We start from the raw sequence: 24,311 nt of genomic DNA, 5'->3' as shown, positions 1-24,311 counted from the left end.
TTACGTTTTCATTTAGGGGGGTAAAAAAAAAAAAAAAAAAAAAAAAAAAAACTCCTTGTGTAGAGAATGAGCTGAAGGTTTGTGCACCGTTTCGGCTTATTTTGAAAGCTGAAGTAGGGCATGGATTGGTTTCTGGCTTTCACAAATCCTTCTTGCCGTCTGCTTTAAAGCCAGCCTTACTCCCCACCCCCCAACACTCCCGTAGAGAAACTTCCCACCTGAGATAACTGCTCAGTGTTCTCTGCAGGAGATAATTTATTTTTCTATTTATTCTTTTTTTTTCTTTTCCTGTCTAGCTGTATAAATACCACTGATTTTTACTATGAGCACTCTTAGATCCACCCTTATAGATGGTGGTTGGGATCTGGAAAGCCCTAATCCAGGGAAGAGGGAGAGGAGTCTGTTTCTTGCTCTCGGTGGAGCTGTTTGTGAGTGAAGCGAAGGCTGGAGGAGCTCGCGGGTGACTGCGCGGGCACTTCAGGGCGATTTGTGCTGGGTTTTCTGCCTCCGAAATACCGCCTGCCTTCGAAATCCCGCGGCGATTGCTCTTGGGGGATCGGCTGGCGCGGTTCCCTTGCACACACACGCAGCCCCCCCGTTACCCGCGGAACTCCCGAACGCTGCGGGGATGCCCCGGGAGGGGGCGGGAGAGCCGAGGCCCTTCCAGGAGGAGCCGGCGCTGCCGAGCCCTGCGCCTGGCGATGGTGTCCCCGACCCGCCTGCAACGGGGGCCGGGCCGGGGGCGTGCTGCTGCTGCCGCTTCTCTCTCTGCACGGGGAGAAAATGCCCTCTGCGATGCCAGAAGCATTTGGGGCTGCAAATGGAAACGTGTTCTGCCAGAAAATGTCACTGTTGTGCTCTCGCAAATTATGGGTTTGGAGAGCTTTTCACCACCTACCTCCCTGCCCCCCACTTTTTTTCCCCAATAATTAAAAAAGTGAAAAGCTCAGTGCGTCAAAAGCATCACTAAAAGCCCACCATGATGATGTAAGAAATCTTTTTTTTTTTTTTTTTTTTTTCTGGCAGCGTGTTCCTGCTCTCTATTTGGGGCTGGGGGAATGGGAACAGAAGGACATTCCCCCCAGTCCATGGGGCCACGTGTGTGGTGGCCAGTCCTGGTGCACAAAGCTGGACATATTTGGTGCAGGCTTTGCAGCTTCCAGTTTCTGCTGCAGCCTGGCATAAGCACATGTGGGCTGTGTGCCGCAGGTGCCCCCATGGCCAAGAGCCCCATGTAGCTCCCCTCCAAACCTACCTGTGTAGGTGCCTCTGCAGGACCACAGCCACCAGTTTTACCCAGCAAATGCCATCATCCATCACATCTAAACTGATGTGATGTTGCTTGATTTTTCCTCTAGGAGTATTCCATGGGTGCCAGGACCCAAATATGGCCCTTGCAGAGAGGATCCACCGTGCAGTGCTGCATTTTGGGGCTGGATTCCCATGGGAAAAAGGGAAATGTCCAAACAGGGAGGCAATGGGAAGCTGCTGTGATATTGGGATAGGGGAGGGGAAGGGGGACAAGTGACTTTTCTGTCCATGAAGGTTCAGACTCCTGCTCTGAACCAGGCCCAAGTCTGTCTTCACTGCAGCCAGCTGAACCCCAGCGGGAGGTGGCTGAGCTTTGTCTCGACAATAATGTCTTATAACATTAACTGATATGTGTGCTGGAGTTTGGTGTATGCAGATGTTTGTGTCTGAGTTTTCTCCAGCAGGAGCAATTTACTCTCAAAGGAGCTGAACGTATGTGAATATCCTCTTTTTCTCTCCCCCCCTTCCCTTAGGAAAAAGCTTTACCCTGACGATCACAGTGTTCACCAACCCCACCCAAGTTGCTACCTATCACCGAGCCATTAAAGTGACTGTAGACGGACCCCGGGAGCCACGAAGTAAGTTATGTTTTATTTGGCTGCTGAGCAGTGGGGGGGTGTCACAGGGGGCTGAACTTTCCCTGGCCACGCGGGTGAAGGATGCCTCTGCAGCCGGGACAGCTGCCTTTCGCAGCACACAGAGCAAAGATGACGGTGTGGTCAGGCAAACCCCAGGAGTGTGCCCGGATTGTCTTCATTTTCTTTTTCTCCATGGAGCACCACACGTGTCCTGCCTGCTGCTTGTTCCCTCTTGCTGTGCTCTGTGTCCCCCAAGGTCTGTGCGGTTGTACAGCCCTGCTCCTCGTGGCACTTGGGATGCAGTAGAAATGACAAAGGCTCAATCCTGGGGGTGTGCAAGGCATTTTTGGGGTGGGGGGAGTTATGAAGCTGGAGATGCTGTGCCCTGCTTCAGAGGCTGAATTTCTGATTAATAACACGTTTTCAGGTTTCCCTTGCTCTGTGCTTCTATTTGCCTGTCTGTCCACATGGGCCCAGGAGAGCTCGCAGGGTACCTTCCCCTTCTGTTTGTTGGCAGTTTCACTTTCAGGTTGTCAAAGCCTCTGGCTGGCAGTGGCCACTGATGGAGGCTGCATTGCTTGAGAAAACCAAGCAGACGATTCAACTACAGAACTATCTTTCTGTTGTGATCAAGAAGGGTCTTCTGGATATTGCAGGGCTGGCAGTGTCTCTGCAATGGCAGCTGCAGACTGGCTGCACTCAGTTGATTTTTGGAGTTGGGGTGGCTTAAGTTCATCTTGGAGTGCCTCTCCTATGATCAGAGGAGACTGGGGAAATGCTCCAATAATGTCAGCAGGAGGATTGTCCCTCTTCCTTGAGTACTTGCTTGTCAGGACCCCTGTGAGGTGGGGTCCCAGGACCTCGTTCCCAGCCCTCTGTTGCTGTCCTTCTGCTCCAGCTCTGCCTTCCTGCGTGCTCAGCACCACCCTGGGCACTATAAAGCAGAGTTTGTTCGCTTAGCATGTAAAGCTGTCAGTGCCCAAATTTAAGGGAAACAGTTTGATCCTTCTAAATATGCTTTAGAAAATATTTTCTGTTGATGCTGTCGCTGGGCCATCGGCACCCCTTGATGTCAGGCTAGGTCAAGGCTGTTACCTCTGCAAGACAGTTTTATTTGCCTTGTTTTTTGATTTTTTTTGTCCCCTTTTTAATTTTTTTCTTTTTTTTCCCCCCCTTTTTTTTAGTGTTGGAGCTTGGGGTGTTAGAGACCTTATATAAGCCCATTGGGCTGCTGGTCTGGAGTGCTTGTTTGCAGAGATAGTACCTAGGCAGTGCAATGCTGTGTTGGTTTTTTGTTTTTTTTTTAGTGTTTTGTTTTTTAAACCATAAGCATAAGGCATGTCCCTGTTACAGTGCTGTGGCAGTGGAGAGCAAACATGGGTCGTGGTGGGCACTGCAAATACCTGGGAATGGGCAATCTAGGCTGGGCGGCAGAAAGCAGGCAGGGTTTGGGCAGGGAGTTGCACAACTGTTCCATGTCAGGAATAGAAACCAGGTCTCCTGACTCCTGGCTCAGCCCCTTGTCTGCTGCATCAGATCGCCTTTCTAATAATAATAATCATCATCATCATCACCATCATAGGGAATATATAAATAATAATACAAGGCAAGATAGTTACTACTCTTAGCGTTTGGTTGGCTCTGACTTCACCAACGCTCAGTACTTGCCAAAACCAAGCTGAATCATACCCACTCCTCCTTTTGAATTTCAACACGATGGTTGATCATTACTGATCTTTAATTTAAACTTTCTGATACGGAGGCACAGGATTTGTAACTAGGCAGGGAGCTGTGGGTTTGAGCCATGGACGCTCTTGGCCTTGGTGCTGTGCCTTCATTTTGCACAATTAGCTAAAACCTGAGGATGGGGCAGCTGGCCCTGACTCTTGCTTGGTTTGCCTGGGGGATGCCGTCCTGGTGTGCAAGGTCAGCAGTTTGCTGTTGTGTGTGTGTTTTTTTTTGTTTTTTTTTTTTTCTCTCTCTGATTTGTGTACCTCATAATGTTTGTGCTGACGATTTGGGCTCTTTAAAGAGCTCTGTGTCATATTTATTTGTTGTTTATTTCCTTGTCTTGTGTGGATCCTAAAGGTCAATCTTTTTTCCTCATCCCTGTACTACCAAACACCCTCCTCCCCCTAAATCCTATGAATTACTGATCTGAAGAGTTTAAACCTAAGCTGTAGTTTTTCTGCTATTTGCAGATGGTCATAGGTTTGTTGGCTGCAAAGGTCATATTTGTAATCTCTGGGTCAAACTGGGAATTCACTCATGTCTCGTGAAAATACAGTCTTACACTGTATGGGAAAAGTTTTTTTGTTTTTAAAGTTCTCTCCTTTGTCATACTTCATTGGTTTTAATTTTCTAATTAACCTGAAATTTAAAAAAAATAAAATTACATTTGTCCCTTCCTCTCCCTGCACTCCTGTCCCTGCAGAAATCCTGGCTGTAGAACGATGCTGGCCCACCTGGTCGTGGAAACCAAAGGTGGTTTTCCTGGGTAACCTGCCACTGGGTGGCTCTCTGGGATAGCACCCCTGGGTGCACCCGGCACCTGCTGGGAAGGGAGCTGGAAAGGCTCCGGTAACAACCATCTCTGGCCATGCATGACAGCTTGTGCTCTCCTCCCCTGCTTGGTTTTGGGAGGTGAGATCCACCAGCAGGACTTGCAATTATTTTTATACATGCACGGATATTACATAGGTGCATTTATAGATGTAAATATATACGTAAAAATATTTTTTCCCCTTCTTGGCTGCCCTGTTGCAAATGAGAAGGATGTGGTGCATAGCGGCTCCTCTTGTGCAGGACTGGTGTTGGCTGGTGCTGGAGGCTGGACACGGCTGGGGAGGGGCTGTTGTGATCGTGCGGAAAAGCATCCTTCATACGGAAAGAATTGGCCATTTGTCTTGGTATCCTGGGAAAGCCCTGGGCATCATCTTCTCAGATGCGGTGAAATTCCTCCAGCAAACGTTCTCGTGGGGTTTTTGGCCAGAAACGCGGCTCTGCTCCACGCCCCACCTCTGAGCTTCCCATTCATCTTCCACCCCTGTCCCATCACTTCATCTCAGCCCTTGAGCAAGTCTTTTAACTAAAGCTTTGCCCAGAAAACATCTGAGGAGTTTGAAATCAAGTTGAGTTGGGTGAGAAACTGCAGGGAACCGAGTTGCAGCCAGAGCCCGTTGCGGGGCCAGTGGTTAAAACCCGGATGGGGAGACTGGGAGAGCCAGACCGATGTGTTGAAGACACCCAGATGTGCTTGTTTGGAGGACCCATGGTGAAACTGTGGGTCACAGCCCACAACAAAGTGAAGAGTAGGGTCAGGCTGTGCACAAGGCTGGTAGCAGCAGTGGCTTTGGTCAAGTGCTCATGTTGGCTGTGGTTCATGAGCATCTCCTGCAAGCCATGATGCAGGCTTGCTCCCAAGTTCCCTGCTCACTCATTCCATTATTTTTTTTTTTTTTTTTGCTCTGCTTCATTGTGGGTTAGATCTGGAGAGATCAAGGACACTCTTTCAAGTTGACACCTTAGCTCTAAACAAATGGTGCATTGGGTGCCAAGTGTTGACATACTTCGTACAAACAGGAAGTAATAAAATATCTGAACTTCCTGTGGAATTTCCTTCTCCCCCCTCCCTTCTCTTTATTTAGCAAAAACCTGACTTAGTTGAGCTGCAATCCTTGTGCAGTCTCTCGCATCCACGCCTGCTTGCAAAATAATCCACAGAAGGCAGAACACAGAAAAATGAATAGCTGGAAGCTATGCAGTAATGTTTAGTCTATGCCTGGGTAAATGAGAGCATCTCCAGGGCCTCCCCCCTCACACCTACCTGTTGGGTGCCTTCCCCTTCCTTTCCTACAGCTCTTCCCTCTTGCCTTCTGTCACTTCTTGTCAACCCTTTTCACTTGCTGTCCTCCTCCCAGCTCACCCCTTGCAGCAATAGTTGCTTTTTGTCCCATCTCCTGAGAACTCTTGTGCAAAGTCCTTCTTTTTTCCTTCAGTGTCTTTAACTTGCTCTGACTTTTCCTGCTGCTGTTCATCTTTCCTTAACCTCCCTGTATAAAGTCCTTTAGCTCTTAACCCCTTGTTTCTTGTTTCTACCCTGTCCCTGCTGTCCTGGCCACTGTGAGGAGCAAAGGGCACCCACAGCAGATGTGATCACCCATCCATAACCCTTGTGGGGCTGTATGTAAATATCCAGCTGCGTTCACTGGGGGGTGAAAACCACCCCTCTGGCTGTGAGTGGGTGTCGATCCCTGAGCATGGGTGCTGTGGAGGTGGGCAAGGTGCAGGGCAGCTGTGCCAGGATGTCCGGAGCCCTCTCTGCTCATGTGGTGAGGACCTGGACCGCTTGGAGGATAAGGTCTGTTCCTGAGGTTCGGTGCTGGCCAAGCTGTACACAGCTGGCTTTTTTCCCCCATCACTGCCCCAGCAAAAAAAGCATGTGGAAGAGGGAGCAGGCATGGGGCTGAGGTGCCAGCACAGACCCACTTGCTTTTACACTGCGGCTTTTACACTTCTGTCCTGAACGAGTGACGGAAAGGAGGATGAGGGCAGGAGGGGCTGTACCTTGGTTTTCCATGGCTGAGGAGCGGGATGGCAGCGGGGTTCCTGCCTTCCCCCCTCCCTGGTCAACCAACAGGCCATGGCTAGGAACAGCAAAGCAAGCGCACATGGTTGGTGGGGGCCACTGGGCAGCGAGTTGGTGTCTGTTGCTTTTGGTCATGTCCCTGCTTGGTGTGACCACAGCAAGCATGTCCCTGTGCTGCGCAGTGTCTGCTGGGCTTGGAGTGGGAGGGGACAGATGATCAGTGCCAGGCTCACCTCCACCTAGCAAAAACATTTAGGCTCCTGCTCCCCACCACGCTGACCCTGCAGGGACTTCCTGGCTGGGCCTATCCTGTACAGGCACGAGGTGTCCCCTCCTTGGCCACCTTTCCAAAAGGCTCCTTCCTCACATCCACTGGAAACACATGCTGGGAGCAGAGCCCCTGCCGTGGGTGCAGCGTGTGGCCGTGGTTCTGCTGTGCCCCGAGCACCCGCTCCCCCCTCGCACAGCACATAGCTGGCGGGTGGAAAGGCTTCTCACCTCCCACGTTTCTGAGTTGTTTCCAAGAACCACTGGTTTCTGCTTTGATATTTTTAAGAGCCTCGGCTGGGTGAGGGTTTCCCTCTCCGCCTGTCCCCTGCGTGTGATGTCAGTCCAAGCTGCAGCACAGCCACGCATTCTCAGCAGGGAAGTCAAGAGCGTGGGGTCTGCAGAGGGTAGCAACCTTCCTTCCTGCAGATGGGAACGCTGCTCCTGTGCAAGGTGTTAATGGGAGAGAGAAGAAAGACTAACTGGTAATGCCAGGTACCTCAAGACCCTCTCTAAAAGCATTTCTTCCAGCACCGCCTGCACTGCCCAGGTGGCAGCTGAGGAAGAGAAAGGGTTGTATCAGCATTTACTTGAGATGATGCATACCTTGCTGTGGCTTCTCTATCCACCTTGAAGCTGCACTGATAAAAAACCAGCGCCCTGAACCACCCTGTCCTGCACTGGACCCGCCAGCCTGGACACACCTCGGCTCCACTGCCCACACCCCAATCTCGCCGCCTCCATCTCGGTTCTCATCCCACGCCCAGCGCCTCTCTGGCCCCGGCACCTCAAACATCGGCGCCTCCACAAACCACCCTGGAAAAGCTGCTTTCTTGCTTTTATTTATTTTTAAGGTGTGTCTGAATCGATTTTCTTGAATTCTGAGGGTTCTGTTTTGTTTTTTTTTTTTTATTCTATTCTCAGTGGATGCTCCAGATTGAAGCAGAGAGAAAGAGGGTACACAGGGCTGTGCTAGTGAGGAAAGCGATCCCCCCCAGAACTCCCCGTCCTCGTGGCTCCCTCGTGGCCAATGAATCTGAGATTTACAGCTAGAAACAGCAAAACTTGAAAACCTGTTCTATGCAGGGAAGGGAAAAGAAGTGCAATATTTCACCCCGCTAGTCAGAATAAGCTCTGTAGAGACCCCAGTATGATGGTAGCAACTAGAAATCACCAGGTATCTGCTATAAGATGGTGCTGAGCCTAATCTGAGCCTCCATTCCTGCTAAAATTTACCTGCAGGCTTAGGGCAGGGGGCTGTGAGGCTGAGCACCTAGGGTTTTGCACTTGCTGTGGGCTCTGGGAGGTTTCAATACTTCAGTTTGTGTGGTTGTGGGGCAGAGTTGGTCGATGTGTCCCTGCAGTAAGCAGTCTCTGTTCAGCACCGGGTTCGACCCCAAAACCAACTCCACTCCTTGAGCACCTCTGTAGCCCCAGGCACGGTGGGGATTTATTTATTTGAAGATGAAGGCAGTTTGCCCAGACCTGAGGCTGTGCTGCGCGGCAGCTGGGTGAGGCCGAAGAGCTGAGTCAGCCCGTCCGTGCTCTCCGGCATCTGGGGCTGACGTGAGGGCTGTTGGTGGCGGGGTCTTCCTCAGGGCCCCCAGTGGTGCAACTTGCCAGGCTTGTGTTGGCTTTTTCTAGGATATGGCCATCCTGTGCAAAACTGATTCCTTTACCTGCATCATGGTTTCATGCCTTAATGGCTTAAATGCCATAAAAAATACAAAAGTGTGTTTAATATATTGTGGTGTTGGTTATTTACTTGCAGACTTCTGGTTTATAATATATCTGGCCAGATTTCTGACTCCGCAGTAATTGTAGCAGACAGCACCTCTGTAGGACTTCCCTCACCTGCACCATTTGGGGGCAAAAAAAAAAAAAGAAAAAAAAAAGAGAAAGATAAAGCAGAAACATTCTGATTACCTCTGAGAATTTTGGCTGTATGGGGGTTGTACTATGAAGTTAAACGGTCCATGCATTCGCTCCTCACATCCTGGCCCCACTGTAAGGTGTGCTTCAGAGAAGGAAATTGCTGGCAGCATTGGGAGAGGAAGAGCTGCTACCAGCAAGCGGGGTGATGCCGGGCGCCTGCCCGTGGGGACGCAGCTCTGCTGCCTGCCAGCCCAGCGGTGGTTTTGGAAGGATGATTTCAGGATGTTTTGTCGCGTGGACCTGCGCTGCAGAGGGATTTGCATAAATCCACACCACGCTTCCTCCGCAAGGGAAAAAGTGTCAGTTGTCTCATGGTTTCGAAGCAAAATGAGATGCGAGAGGGACCCGTAGGGCAGTGCTGTGGGGAGGCTCGGGGAGATGTTGCAGCCCCTGGCTCCGTGAACCTGGGTGGCGGAACAAAACCTGTGGTGTTTCCATGCCTGTGACACGGGGTGCCAGGATCTGCTGCATAGTGGACATGGTGTGCGTTAGCAAGGGACAGCTAAAACCAGCTGGGGAGTAGAGAGGAGAGGAATGCAGCCAAGCAGGGTGACAGGGCGGAGGCAAAAAAGGAGTAAGGACAAAGTGATCCTCTATCGCAATCTTACTGTGGGCAGTCTTGGGACCCCGTGGTCTGCAGCTTGCCCAGGGCCATGGCAGTGACGCCCCACGTTTGCTGTGCCTTTTGTCCTCAGAGATGTGATTTTGTCTGGAAAGCCCTTGGAGAAGAGATGATAAATTATTACAGGGTCTATTGCTTTTCTGCTCGAATTCATACCAGGACTTGGGCTGCGTTGTGCCAGGATTATATGGTTTCAGATCTTTATCTTGGCAGAAAGGGTTTCTCAGGGGGGATACATGAAACTTGCCTTTGAGATATTTCTGTAATTAAAACCAGGATTGTTGCTTAAGTGCTCCCGTGGGGTGATAGTTTGGGGTATTATTAGGGTCTTTTGTTTTTTTCCCCTGCTTGTCCTAAGCTAGATATAAATAAACAAATGTTTCCCAGTCTGTCCGGGAACTATTTAAAAAAAAAAAAAACAACAAAAAAAAAAACTGTAAATAAATCAAACCAACAAGATCATTTAAATAAATGACCTCACCACTTCCTGGACAGTCACTTGTTGATTGTAAAATTGCTATCATTTTTTATAATTTAGAGTGCAGTGCTTAAACTAGGGTGATTTCCCACTTCTTAAGACCTGTCCCCTTCCCTAGAGAGCAGAGGAGGAAATCCTGAGTGACAGTTTCTTGCTTCCATTATTAACTGTTTGCTCTGGATACACTTCAGCTTGCGAGATGAGCCCTCACAGAAGCCCAGCAGCTGCTCCCTGCACTGGCCCCTGGCCCAGCGGTGGTGCAGCCCTGGGCATGCCGGGCAGCCACTGGAAAGCTCCCTGGCCTCTGTTCCTGCTCTGCCACACAGATCCTGTCCCCCTGGAGGCTCCTACCTGGAGGAGCAGAAGGGTCTTCGAACAGGGCATGAGATCTTCAGAGTGTCATGAAACAAAGCATGTGTGTGAAATCCTCAGAAAAATACAGCATATCCTAATGTTTTAGTTCTACTGCTGTTTTCTTATATTGTCCCTTAAAGCTGTCATCATGGGGCACTTGCACGGAGGGTGCCTCCTGCACGGAGACCAGCCTGCGCCATCCCACCCTTCCATGTCCTGTTTGCTCTTTGAATGGAGAAAAATGAAAAGCCAATGTTGGTTGGGATGATGGCAGGGCCTTGGTGCCGTCACTGCACACCCTGAGCAGCGATGCACCTCCCATTCCTGCCCCATCCACCAGGTCCCTTCAATTTTCCCTGGTGCCCTGTTCGCCAGGGGCCAGGCAGGAGGTCAGGGCTGGGGCCAGGGCTGAATCCGCACAGCTCAGGTGTGGGACTCTGAGTTCACGCGGGAGTCCTTGCAAATCAGTACTTGCTGTGAAGCAGGGTTTCTCTGTGTTTATTCCCATCTCTAATGTGTTTTGATCCCAGCGGGTGAATTTGAACCCTTTGGTATCTGCTGAGACCGTCCAGGGCATTGTTTTCTTGCAGAGGCAGTTTGGGACTGCTGTTGATACATGCATCGCAAGCAATTATGTTAAACTACCTCCTCCTCTAATTTCTTATAGGTACTGCTATCCAGTTAACCCCTTCTGGGCAGAGACAATGTGTAGGGGGAGTGAAGGTTTGGCTCTGGGTTGGCAAAAATCACTCGGGAAGAAAAGCAGATGGGCTCTGGGTTTTGGCAGGCCAGGCTGTGCAAGCCTCCATCCCCACTCACCCCTCGGCTGGGTACGGAGCTGTTCCCCGGTTGCCAGGGGCTCACGGAACCTTCCTCAGCAAGAGCAAAGTTTGCTTGGCTGTGCCCAAAGCAGTGGGTTCACATTGCCTGGTCCTTTGGTGTTACAGTTTAAGGCTGTAATCCCAGCGTTGAAAGAAGTATCAATAGAGCAACCAAAATTATATGGGCTCCAGTAAATTCACTCCTCTAATTATTTTATTTGGTGCATATGCTAAGTTCCACCTCTGCTTTTATAATCACCCAGTGTATCACAACTTCAAAATCATTTCACTTAAAAATGATTAGTATTTTCTAAGCAAAGCAGTATTGGGAGTCAGAACAGGGAAATTATTTTTGCTTGCATTGTACAAAGAATCTTTGTTGAAAGTGGTTGCAACACCTCCTGCTTTTGAATGCTTTGGAAAACCCCAGGGCATGATTCTCAGCTGAGTAGGAGAGCACACCTGATCCTGGTCTGGCTTTGGACAAAAAAAAAAAAAAAATCAGAATTGTAGACAAGACATTGATATTGTATCTGGAAGAGATTAAACTGGAGCAAAAGTATCCTCTGGTGGATGTGGCACATCTGGAGAATGAAGTATCATTGAAGGCTACTTCCAGAAGGATGTCAGTGGTGTTTTGGTCTTGGGTGCAGGGGCAAGTTGTGTCAGCTGCTGTAAAAATAAATAGCAAAATAAATTTCTGCTGAATCCAATGGGTGAACCAAGCAAGTGCAAAGGGATGAGATGGGACAGCATGCAGGTGCCAGGACACCCTTCCTCCCCCCAAAAAATGAGTATTTGTGACAAGGCTGTTGGCAAGCTTTGGTCCTTCACAAGGGGTGTCCCAGCAATTTGTCCTGTATCTTATTTTATCTGTTTGTAAAGTGAATCTAATAACCTGGCGCATAGTGGGTGACGTGGGAGCACGATGTGTATATGGAAGCTTCTGTTGGTGAGAATTTGTTGAACTGCAGCTAGAACTGCATCTTGCAGGTTTATTGACGCATTGCAGCCCCACTCCCCTTGGGCAGGATTTGCAAGCTCAGGAGGACAGTGCAAAGGGTCGCAGACTGAAAGAGGGAAAAAAGTCAATGCTAAAAGGCAAGTTTCGTTTCAGGGAAGACAACAGCTAAAGGACCAGAACTATCAAACAAAACCACAAGATCACATCAGATATCAAGGCAGGACACATCTCGTTTCTCCCTCCCGAAAGAGCTTATCAGTGCAACCAATCACTTTAATGATGTGGTGGAGGGAGGAAGAAGATTTGACTCAGAATGAGATGAAATTTAGTTCCTAAGACCCTGCTCTTCTGCTGCCGGAGACTAGTCACCTGTTCTGCAATCACCCAGAGATAAATCATATCCTGCAGCGGAAGGTGCTTAGACATGATTTTGCATTATTTTATCTTACTCTTTCCAGTGAATCTATGCGCTGTAGTAGGAGAGGGGAGGGAGAAGCAGCAAGCAAAGAGCAGCTCCGGTGCCTCCAAGCCGTCGCACCAAGGATGACAGCAGTGGGAAGGTGCCAGCAGCCGAGAGCTGCGCCTGCTTGCCGGGGCTGCTGTTGCTCTCCCAGCTACACGCCTCCCAAAAGCACGTGTGGAGCAGGCAGCTCAGCGGCATGGAGAGGTGAGCCTGTGCGTGATCCCACTGCTTCGGCTCTGGAGAAGCAGCGTTGTACAGAGGCCTAGGGGTGCCATGCTGGCAGCATTGCTCTGGGACTCTCACTTACAGCATTGCGCTGTGAGTGCTGGTAAAGCTTGGCAGGAGCTGTACTTATCTGACATACCAGCTGGTCTCTGGAGATGGAGCTCAGGGCTCAGTCCTGGGATTGGGGGATATTACTATTCTAATGCCAGGGCTTCGCTCCAGCTCTGTCCTAGGGTAAAGGGGAAACACGACGCTCAGCATCCTCAACCTTGGGAAAGTTTGGATCTGACCCGGGTTGTGCTGTGTTACTGAGAGCACAGGACTGTCTGGCAAAAGCTCCTACATCCAGTTGTCTGCTGTACGGCCCCACAACATCAGGTGCATCTCGTGTTTGTCAGCTGTAACAGCATATTCCTTGCACAGGTTTGAACCCAGCAGATGGTCCTCCCTGTCCAGGGCAGAATATCCTAACCCAGGTTGCCCAAAGGAATTTGATGTGCTTGCCCTAATGGAACAGGTTATTAGATGGGAAAAACCAGCTATACTGGTACCATGCAGCTCCCATTTCAAGCTGTTAGATAGCAGGTATTAACTCACTGCCTGCTGTAAATTGGCATAAATCCACTGATCTACCTAGTGACAGCTAATATATATGTGCACTTGAAAATCTGATCTCAGACTAGACTGAGGCAATACCAGCTGGATGTGCTTGAGATGTGTCTGCTTCCTCCCAAGTGCCCAGCCTTGAAATCGTTGAATCAGGGTTTTTGCCTAATTCCATGAGAACTGGATCACAGCCCATAATTGAATTTTGCCTTCCTGGAAATGGGAGGAAATGCAGCAAAGCCAGTGAGGCTGGTGGGTTTTGCACCCTCTTATGAAAGCTGCTGTATTTCCTACAGATGTGCACTGATCTGCTAGTTTGTGACATGTGAAATTTTCAGATCTTCAGTCAAAACCTTTAAAAACCTCCTAATTGACTCCGAAGTCTCAGAGCCAGATTTTCAAGGGTATTTAAGGATGGAAAAATACAGGAAAGCACTTGTGGGGTTTTTCAGCAAGGCATAAGCAGGCTAAATGCTTAAACCTAATGATTTTTACCCAGTTTATTGTTGAGACACCCACCAACTTTACTTGCGCTTTGAAGTGCTTTAATTGTCCTTCAAATCTAGAAAGACTCAGTCTTCCTGCTGAAACCCTGGGGATGGGGAGCCCATGTTCTTCAGGATCTGTGCTGAAGCTGCATCAAAATTTGTATGCGAAATTCCTTTCAATTGGAACGTGGGCCACAGCTCTTGCATTGCAGGAGGTGTTGGAACTGCTACCCAAGATTTCTTTTTAAATATCTGAGTTAATGCCCTGCTTTGTTTTCCTTCCAGAGGGATGAGTTTTTGGGTCTGCTGGTGTAATAAAAGGCTAGAAGTACAATAGGATTTATCAGAAGCTGCCTGCTTGCATAGCCTCCCACCACAGGGTGGACAGGGAGAGAGGCAGAGGCAAGCAAAGTCAAGGGACTAACCCACAAGTGAGAGGAGATTAAGGGCTTGCAAACCAGCTAATCAATACCAGCCTGCATATAATGAACATCTCTCCCACTGCTGTAGCTTCAGACAGTAAAAACCTACTGTAAATGCAACATATCTCTGTGCTTCCTGCCAGCTGGCCGGGAGCCAGCGTATTTCCTTCAAAAAGAGGGATATTTATTTTCATCCTTTTAGAGGCAGCCAATTCATCTCAGACCACCACCAGCTAAAAAAGCTTTATAAATTAGCAGCCTTTTTAAAATTCTCTCCCCCACCCCCTTAAATATTATTTTCCTTTCGTTGTTCAAGTCAGTGTAAATCCTCTGCCAGAACATGCGAGCCGAGGCGCATTGCGACACACTCGCCTTTCTCTCAAAGCTGGAGAAAGACAGTAGCGGTAGTGTCTCACGAAAGCCAGAGGAAACCAAAGCAAAGACTCGCCGTGACCGATTCTCTTTCCAAATGGCGTAAGCAGGCTAACTTCAAACATGTGAATAATGAGTTATCTGTGCTTGACTTTGTTCGGCAGCAGAAGAGACAGTTCCTTCTAACACTTTCTTCCTTTCCTCCTGCTCCCTCCTGTGAACTTCTTTGCTTTCAGAAGCGGGCTGAAGTAGCACTGGCACTTGCCAGCTGCTGCTGCTCTCTGGAGCTCAGCAGAGCTCTCCATCCTCTGCAGAGACGTCGTGCTGGAGTCCTTTCCAGCTGCTAGTGCCGTGAGCAGTCCGGCTCCGCTGCCCTGCCCTCCCTCGGTGGCCATGGGGCTCCACCACGTGCTTCTTGGCTGGGCATTTCCCAAGGTGCTTGAGCTGGAGGTGGGGTTCCCAGGAAGACCTGAGGGTCATCCTGCGTTGCTGGTGTGCAGAGATGAAACCACTCGACCATCTGTTGTAAGGGACAGGCCTGATGTTCCTGTAACACAGGCCTTTCACATGTGGCTTGTTTCTGGAGAACATGCTGGGACTTGATAGTCTAGCCGAGGCTCAGACCAGAAAAAAACTCAATGCACTGTAGAGGATTGGTGTGTCTCTCTGAAGTACCTATTTTGAGGGCTACAAGAGAGATTTGAAAGCTATTTTGTGCATTGAGATGGAGTTTTATCCACCGGTGATTGCTTTCTTGTGGTCTCTTTTCATGGATGTGTAGTAACTAAGCCATTAGGCTGTGCATGGCATGGCTGCACAGCTGATCCGGGTGTACTTCTCAGCTGGGCTGCTAGGGTTTGAGCAGCACTGTGGGAGAAGGATGGTGGGAGCTGGCAGCTGTGACAAGCCCTGCTTTGAAGAGGGACATGCTAGGGGCCCTGTGGCTGCTGATGGCTCATCTCAAGCTGCTGTGGCATAATCATAACCGAGGCACTGTGCCCCAGCCCACACTACCATCTCCTGGTTCTTGTCTCCTCCTCTGTGGAGCTCAGGAAATGATCTACAAATGCGTGTGTTAATAAACACACACATACACACACATACAGCCCTGAGCTGAAACGCTCTGCATTTCCTTTGCTCCATCTTGCCGCCAGTGCTTCGCAGCAAGACGCCTGGGGAGGGCCAAGCCACTTCCCACCATCTGCTCTCCCTTCCTTTGGTAGCACAGGGTTATGGCAGGGGACAGGGATGAACGTGACACCCAAACCCCGACCTGCCGAGGGCAGAGAGCGTGCTGTGCCAGCTCCCTGCCTCTCTCTGCCGTGACTCCATCTGTGCCTACGCACAGATAAACCAGGGGCCAGGACCCCAGGTGCCCCAGGGGGCTTTACAAGTTGCCCTAGCATCTGTACTGGGCCAAATCAAATTTGCAAGCTCTTGGAATCTGGTATCATTCAAGTCATGAAGTTTCTGGAGCCCCTTTCTACCTTTGGTCAACGTTATACGCTGTACCTAAGCAATCTGGGGAAATAATCTGCTCTTGTTGAGCGCTGTAGACACCCCCTACAGCCTAGAAGCCCCATCCTAGCTTCCATTTCAGAAGCCATGTCAAGTTGCACACTCTTAGAAGGATGAGCAGGGTCTGTCTGGGCTTTGAAAAGTTTTAATGCAGAAAGCCTGTCTTTAAATCATAGCTTTAAGGACCTGAGCTTCATTGCAGCAGGAAACACCCAAAACTTCCAGTATGCATCTTATTACTGGTTTAAAGTGTAAAACGCTCATTGTCTCTTCCAGCAGGGAAGTGCTCAGTGGGACTGTTTGTTTGCTATGCTGATACAGGTCGTGTTCTTATCCCAGGAGCTGAGGTGATCTGTCAAAATATACATCTTGTCATACTGAATATCAGAGTTGACTGACTTGGAAACTTGACCTACCTTCAAAACCCACAAGAAGTGTCCAAGGTCAGCAGCTGCCATAGAGTTATAACCATAAGGCTGTTGTTTCCATGAGCACTGACCTGTGCAAGTTGGTGCTAGTGCAGCCGGCTGCATGGCCATGGAGGGCAGGAAGCCGCGCGATGGAGCAAGGTGCTTGCACTGGGGCAAATGCAACACAAAGTTTCCAACACAACAGCAGGTTTTGTACCCAAAAATTCACTGTTCAGGGTGATGAAGACTTCTCAGACAGATTTCTGGGGCTGAGGTCTGGAGCTGTTTGAAGTCGATTGAAAATCCACCCACTGACTTTGTGAGGCTTTGAGTCAGTCCTTGGGTTAAGCTAGAAACCACCTTCCTTTTCTCTAAGGTACGAGCTATTGTTCATTTGACGGCGTTGGTTTCCTCTGCATGACAGCTGTGGGTAGATGGGGAAGGGCCTTTAATGAAGCCAACCACTGCAGAAATTAAAAAGCTCAGGTTGTTCTGATGAAAGAAACCCATTAATAGCAATTCTCTCTTGCGTGACAAAGTCTGACGTCCCTAGCTCTCAGTGACAAGCGGCAGGAAGTCCTGGGGAGACAGCCTGTACCAAACAGGGTTGGTAGTCCGCAGAGCTGGTGGTTTTTAACTCGTTTGTTTCCTCATTTCATATAGCTCAGTGCTGCCCAGCCCCAGCTCCGTTGATGGAGTTATGACACTGCCGGTGCAAACTGGAGACGGTCTGGGAGAGCCAGGAAGGGTCCTGGCCTCACTCCTCTGCTCTGAGTTTCACTCCTAAATGAGACCCATTCTTTGCTTTGACTTAGTTTGCATCAAGTTTTCTACTTTCTTTTTGTAGGAACAGTCCTAGGTTTGAGGGTGGGGGTTGCTGGTAGTTGCTGTGTCTGCCCACAGACCGTCCCCTTTCAAGGGTTGTGAGTACAGCACTGGTATTTACTTGAGGCCTAAAAACCCTGTTGGTTTGTGCCTGTGTTCAGGCAGCGCAGGGACCAGAGCAACCACAGTGCAGCATAGTATAGCCACATGAAGCTCTTGGTTAGGTTGCATAGCTGAGTAATCTTTAAAAGCATTATCAACATAGACATCACTTGATTTATTTTTCAGTATTTTCTCTGTCACATGCTAAACACTACTGCAGGATTGGGTTTCAACTGAGACAGAGGCAGGGACATTTCCTTTAAATTTCTGTATGACTTGGTCTTTGCAGTCCTTTTAGCTTCTCTGCTAAGCCCTACCTGAGAAAACTGTTAAAGGAAAAACTTAAACTTTTTTTTTTTTCTTGTATGTTCAAACATATATTGAAATAATAAAATGTGGGCCAAAACAAGACACCTCACTGCACACGCTTTCCCCCTTGGGGAAAACACAAACACCATGTGAGTTGCTGCTTGTGTGTCTCTGAAGGCCCTCAGATAAGACAGAGATGCCTGAGGTCTAGGGGCTCACAAAGATTAGAAGAGATCTTTTATGGTGTTGATTTGAGGTTTCCTTGGTTTACTTCACACAGCAGGGAAAATGCATTTTCAAAATACCATTGGGTTTTGCTTTCTGCTGGGAGTCCTTTCGCAGCAAGTTCTGCTCGCTGGCATTGGCATGTTCTTGTTGGGGCTGCAGTTTTGCTTGGGAGCAGCCCAGGGACAGTGGAGCTCGGGGCTGGTGCAGCCTCGCAGGGTGCTGGGGTGCAGTGGAGTGGCCCTCCCGCAGTCATGGCTGTGTCCTCCCGGCTGAGCCACCCAGCACCTCCATAAGCAGCCCGGGAGCGTAGCCCCAGCACGAGAGCCAAGCAGAGGCAAGATCAGAAGATACCAGACGCCAGGTTTAAGGAGGGGAAGTCTGGGGACTTTCTGTGACTTTGCTATAAACTGACACCGAGCTCACACTAAGCAGATGTGAGGGGGCAGGGTTGGGGGGGGGCATGCAAGCAAGAGGTGGCTGTGTTTTGTGCCTCTCAAGAGCGGCAGCATCGCTGTTTTCTAAAAGCCACGGAGATCTCAGCTGGGTGGGTGCCGGGCCATAGAGCTGGTTCTGGTAAGGTGCAGCTCTCAGGAGAGCCTCCCGTTTCCTTCCCAGCCCCTCTCTGGCCTCCCTGCCAGCCTGCACACCTCTGGTGCCCTGAGCTCTGTGCTCGGCTATGCCAGGATCAGGTGTTTGCCACCTCGTGGAGGTACTTTTGTGACTGGCGCAAAGAGCCAGGGGCACTGCAGGGCTGCCTGGCTGCGGCAGGTGAAGAACAAGGGAAACCCAAGGGCTGAACCCAGCACTGGTTCAGAATGTAAAGCTGAGGCAGCTCCAGCCTCGCTGGAGGCCCTCCAGCTTTATGCGGGTGTAACTGAGACTGGAATCCGGCCCAGAGAGAGTGAAGCCGTTCAGTGATGATTAATATAGTAAAATGCGAAAGTTATGTATCAAGTGTATTTCATGCGCCTCTTGCCTCAGGCCAATTAGCATAAATTTAATAATTATTGCCCTGTTCCAGCAGCTGCTACCTAAGAAGCTGGGAGTGTTTTACAAATGCTCATTAGTTGCTGCCCTGCCTCAGGGAGGTAGGTGAATAGTCTCCCCGTTTCACAGGCTTAGGAGAAGAGGAGTGGAGAAGCGAAGTGACACATCGGAGGTGCAGTACCGTGGGGGGCTGTTCCCAGGCCCCTGCAGCCCCCTTGGCTCTGGCCACATAGGCTGGGCAGGGGACTGCAGAAAGACAAGAGTTTGCTCTGGATGCCATGAGCAAATGCTGTAGAAAATATTTAAAATGCAACATTTCCCTTGCTGGTTCCCCAGCCACAGCTGTGGCAGGAGAGAGGCCTTCTCCCACCTCGTGTGTGTGTCCCCTCTCTCGTTGGGAGCAGGTGAGGAGGGCGCAGACTGGTGGCTCAGGAATGGCCCACGGAGCCCCTCCAGGCCCCCACCGCGTATCACAGGCTGCCTCGAGGACCAGGGCTGCTGTGCTGACACTGTGCTTACCAGGACAGTCCAGCCAAAGGGGAGCCGCTCAGACACCAGCTTCTCTTATCGTGTTCCAGGGCACAGACAAAAGCTGGAAGACCAAACCAAACCCTTCGCTGACCGCTATGGGGAGCTGGAACGGCTGCGCCAGTCCATGAGAGTCACCCCGACGACACCCAGCCCTCGTGGAACTCTCAGCACCCCAAGCCACTTCGGGTCACAGGCCCAGACTCCAATACAAGGTACCAGCCGCGCACCACCCTGGCGTCGTGCAGCCGGGACAGCCGCAGGGCTCAGGGGTCGAGCCAGGGGTGGGTGGGACGGGGATCTCACCACCAGAAGCTTTCTTGCACCCGCTGAGTAAGCAGATTACAGTTATGCTGAATTGTAAACCCAGGCGATTTCACTGAGCGCACCATTAGGTATGGGGTCTGAGGTAAAACTGAGGAGTTCCAATAGGAATGCAAGGGAGAGCTAGGCATGCTTTGAATTTGGTAGCTTCTTTGATATGAAGGCACCCGCGCAGACAGTTAAGCATCAGCAAGAAAAGGGTGTATTATACTTTACATGGTAATCCAAGTGGTTTCTTATCTTGTTGCATTGTGTTTATGCCAAGTCTGGTGATCCATCACCTAACTCCAGCATAATTCCCCACATGTATGCACACCTGCATGGGCGCACGCGTGTGTGCACACACAGGCTTTGCTCTTCCCATATTTGCAATCAGCATAGCTGAGCCCTCGGGCACTCCCCGTGGGTCTGCACTGGCGCTTGTTGCCAGGACAGTGGTAGGAACTGCCACTAGTCCTTCGGAGAGTTACCTGTGAGAGGTCAGTCTGCTAATCCCCTGCGTTTGAATTTCATCCCCAAAATAGGCATTGCATTTGAAAATATCCAGCTGCCTTGCAACTCCCAACTTGCTGCACTTCTCAGCAACACCAGACACTACTGTGATGTATTAAGAGAGTCTGTTCTCCCACCTGCACATTGCCAATGATCCTTTTCCATGCATTTTTGATCTTGGTGTTGTTTTCCTTTGAAAATCAGCAGAAGTACTAACAGAAACTTAACAGATATTAATTAAGCAGTCTGTAGTTTGAGTTTTGGTGAAAAGTTGTGCCTCTTGGAAGGTTTTGGGCTAAAATGTTTCAAAAGCTTTTATGCTGCATTTTCAGAAGTGACATAGATGTTTGAAAACCTCAATGTCATTGGCAAAGGAGGGTGTCTCAGGCACAAAAACATGTTTGAAAACGTTACCAAGCTGTAAAAGCTACCACACTCCTCCCAACCCAAAATTACAGTGAAAGCTTAATTTATTTCTCATTGAAATGCAAATCTTTATGCTTGGAATTTTCATTGATATTAGCACAGTTTATGAGAAGAACATGGGCATTTTGTGTAGGATCATCATTTGATTTTTGTTTTTTAAAAGGAGAGAGTTTTATAGGCTCGACTCATTGGCTGTACAATAAAAAGAGTCTTGGGAGGGGGGAATGCATATTTTAAATTAGCACAGTCCCCTGTAGTGCCAGAAACCCAAAGTGTGTCATTTGGAGCAAAGAGTCAGGTGATGACACAAATTCAAAAAGAAAAATGAAACTGGCCACAAGTTACCGCCTGTGCCAAATTCCCAAATGTCAAGTGACAGCAGGAGTGGAGACACACAAAATTAGCCATCTAAAATCATTCCTGCGGAGTAAATCCAAAGTACCAGGAATGCTGCAAAATGCAGTTTGTGCACGCTCTGCTCTTGGCTCTGTTGTTTCCAAGTTGGAGGAACTGTCTTAAAATTACTGTGGGTTCTTACCAGCGTAACTGGGAGCAGAATCAACTTAGTAACTTTAATCCCAACTGTGTCCTTTTGACACAACTCTAACTATAACCAATAATAATAATAATAATAAAACCCTTTCTCTCTCACACACACAGCTTATTCACAAAGATCGTAATTTTTACCCAAGCAAGTGGAGCCTGACGCATGCCAAGAATAACACGAGAGTTAACAGGCCTGTAATTCTCACGACTTGGCACATTCTTAGGTAACACACATGAGAAGCCGATTAGCAAAAGCATAACGAGATATTGGTTAGGAGGGAATGAGGCAGGCTGGAGTTCACCCATCCCCACTGCCCCTCACCTGGGTTCTTCAAGCCTTAACTTCCTCAGTGTCCTCGCACCCCTGTGCAGGGGGGGGGGGAGCAGCTGTCCCTCCGTCAACCAACTTGCTGGCGTTGGTTGGCCTCCCAGTTCTGCTGACCCAGTGGTTTGCATGAGTGCTTCCTAATCCACTTCTGGCAAAACCTGGGCAGTGAGCTGGGATGCCCAGAAACAGCCTCAGCCACCAAAGGGGGAGTCAGGCACCGCAGCTCCTTGAGCTCAGCGCCTGGAGTTTTTTCTTTGTAGCAGAAAGTAGGAGATAGGATTCCTCTCTCAGAGGAATTAGGGTCCTTTGGAGATTCATTTGCTCTGGATGTATCCGATCTTTCCTCCCCAGGAGTGAAGGCCATGTGGCCACAGTGGAGATCACAGCAAGGACAGTGGTGTAAATGAGGAATCTGGCCCTCAGCCATTTGCAAGAATTTCAGTAAAGCAGCGCCTGGAGGTTATAAATAGCCCCCATGTAAAATGATCATCCTGAGGTTAAATGGTCTCAAACCAAAAACCTCCTGGTAAGAGAAAACCAATCGTTTCTGAAGCGCATGCCAGGAAGCACAGGAGGAGAGTGTGCTCTGCTCCAGCCGAGCGGGTGAGATTCTGCTCTTGCACTGGTTTCCCACTGCCCAGGGAGATTTTACTGCAGTGGCTCTAGTCTCACCTTACCCCTTGCAGATGAGCAGAGAATCAGTATCTTCCCATGCCTGTCTGCAAATGGGACAGACGTTTTCAGCCTTGCACATGCCAGATTTGATAGCCATTTCCACTGTTCTGGAAGAGAAAATGAGTGATCTGAGCACAGCTGTGGTGAGAATGGGCAGGTGGGACAGGCATACCCACACCCAGCATCAGCTGGCACTCCTTTCCTGGCTGCAGCAGAGCAGAGCCATTTGTCTCCATTGAGGATTTGGCCCAATACTTCTCCAGTGAGGTCTGGAAAATTTGAGGTTTTGAAATCCCAGCTCTCCCATCTCTGCAGCGAGACACCAAGCTGTCATTAGGATGGCTTGAAATGGTTCCTTATTATGGGGCACACGATGCCAGAGCCTTGCGTGCTTACTTCATTGTGAGTTTTGTCTTCTAGTTTAAAAAAAAAATCAAGGAGCTCTCAAAAGTGAAGCAAGATGTTAAAGAAACTTGCTTCTGTGCGCTTTTGGCTGCTTCTCAGGGCCTCCTTGCTCTGGGGAAGTGGGACGGTGACAGGCACACATCCTCCTGGGGAGAGCCGAGATGCTCCCAGCAGCCCCCTATTCTCTGCGCGATGCTTCATCCTTGCCCATGTTTCAGCAGTGGTTCATGCTGAACCGTTTTATTCCCATTGCAACAGAGGAGGACCGCCCACGCAGCCGGCTCCTGTGTTCTAGCTTTGCGGTGGAAACATCTTCAATCACTCAAAAGCAATTGTGTGCATTGTCCAGCAACATGTAGGGGCCTTGTGTACATGAGGACAATTGCAAAGTGATTTTAAATTTGATCTACTCAGTAACAGAGCAAGCTGTTTTGATTAATGCACTTAACATCCCCTTGCACACTCTTCATATTGCTCCAGCAAAACCAAATTCCCTTGACTTCACAGGGAGAACAGTAAACGCTGCATCCTTTTGCTTCTCCCAGCCTTAGTGTCTGCTAAACGGTTTTGGAGACATTGTGCTGGTGAAGAGCTTTCAGATCTCCTGATCTGGAAACAGCTCAGCTTTAACCAGTTTCATTTGCAATCCATTACTTAAAGCCAGTGCAACGTTTTTAACATAGGCCAGTCATCAGCAGAATGCTTCACCATATGCATTTAAAATAAAATCTCTCTCTCTCCTTTTCTTTTTAAATATACATTTTAGAAGTATTATATTACTTTTAAGAAGCCTCTTGGCATAGGCAGCAAGTGCCCTATTGTTTCCGAAATGCAACGTGGCTGCTCTGAGGTTAAGTCCTGAATTATGGGCCCAGCAAATACCCTGAATTGCTGCTTCCTAATCCCTGTCCAGATCGACTTATGGTTTCTTTAAAATATCCGTTTCTTAATGGATAAAAACATTCTACCATGGGCAGAGGCTAAATTGTTTCCAAAGGAAGCTAGGCAAGCATTAGTGGGAAGAAAACATATTGTGGGATTCAGCTTCAGCCTCAAAGGAAGGAACATGCTTAAGATGGGTTTCCTGCCTCCTCTCAGCCTCTGAATGCTTCTGTGCCTGTCTTCAAACTGCTTTTCTCCTCCTCTCAATTGCATTTGCCCGCTGTGCAATGGCTATTCCTTAAATGAATTTGTCAGGTAATGGTCAAAGATGAAACACAGGCCAGCACTGGTCGGGAGCTGAGGTGCTGCTGGTGGAAATGGAAGGCAGGTGTGCAGCAGGACCAGACGGCCTTGCCCTGGGCTCCAGGGCAGCTGCCCTGCCTCCAGCAGGGGTTCAGGCTGCACCGAGCCCCGCAGGGGCAGCACCCGGCTGGGCTGCGGCGCGGGAGCGGTGGAGCAGGGCGGGCACCCGGGCGCCTCTCGCCCACCGCTGCCGAGCTGCAGTGGGTTTCCCATGGCAGGCCGGCCTGGCCCGAACCTGCTCAGCAGGCAAGGTGGTCTAGCTGCAGGCTGGGTTGTAAATTCAGCTACTTCCTTTTATGTAGTCAGGGCTTGTTAATTTTTTTTAATACCCTTTGAATACAGGTAAAGAGCAAAGCGCGGGCAGGCCGGAGGCAGTGCCTGCAGTAAGGCAGCGCTCCCTGTGCAGCCCGCCCACCCGCGCAGTCAGCACCGTTAGCTCGCTCCTCGTCCGTGCGGGACCCAGCAGCGG

At 49.6% G+C, this 24,311-nt stretch overlaps 1 protein-coding gene across 3 annotated transcripts in view; it reads left to right on the top strand.

Annotated features, from left to right (window-relative positions):
- Window positions 1–24,311, top strand: part of RUNX3 (RUNX family transcription factor 3) — a 59,199-nt gene that overhangs the window by 24,818 nt on the left and 10,070 nt on the right. The window contains exons 4-5 of one of the 3 annotated variants that reach the window (XM_068657774.1): window positions 1,785–1,889; window positions 19,452–19,616. In XM_068657774.1, coding sequence (XP_068513875.1) covers window positions 1,785–1,889; window positions 19,452–19,616 — 270 coding nt within the window. The remainder of the gene's footprint in view (window positions 1–1,784; window positions 1,890–19,451; window positions 19,617–24,311) is intronic. The other 2 variants (XM_068657773.1, XM_068657772.1) reach the window with 2 other exon arrangements.

The sequence above is a fragment of the Anas acuta genome, chromosome 21 (genome assembly GCF_963932015.1).
Source record: "Anas acuta chromosome 21, bAnaAcu1.1, whole genome shotgun sequence".
Taxonomy (NCBI): Eukaryota; Metazoa; Chordata; class Aves; order Anseriformes; family Anatidae; genus Anas; species Anas acuta.
Note: the sequence above shows the minus strand (reverse complement) of the source record. Positions and strands in the feature narration are given on the sequence as shown.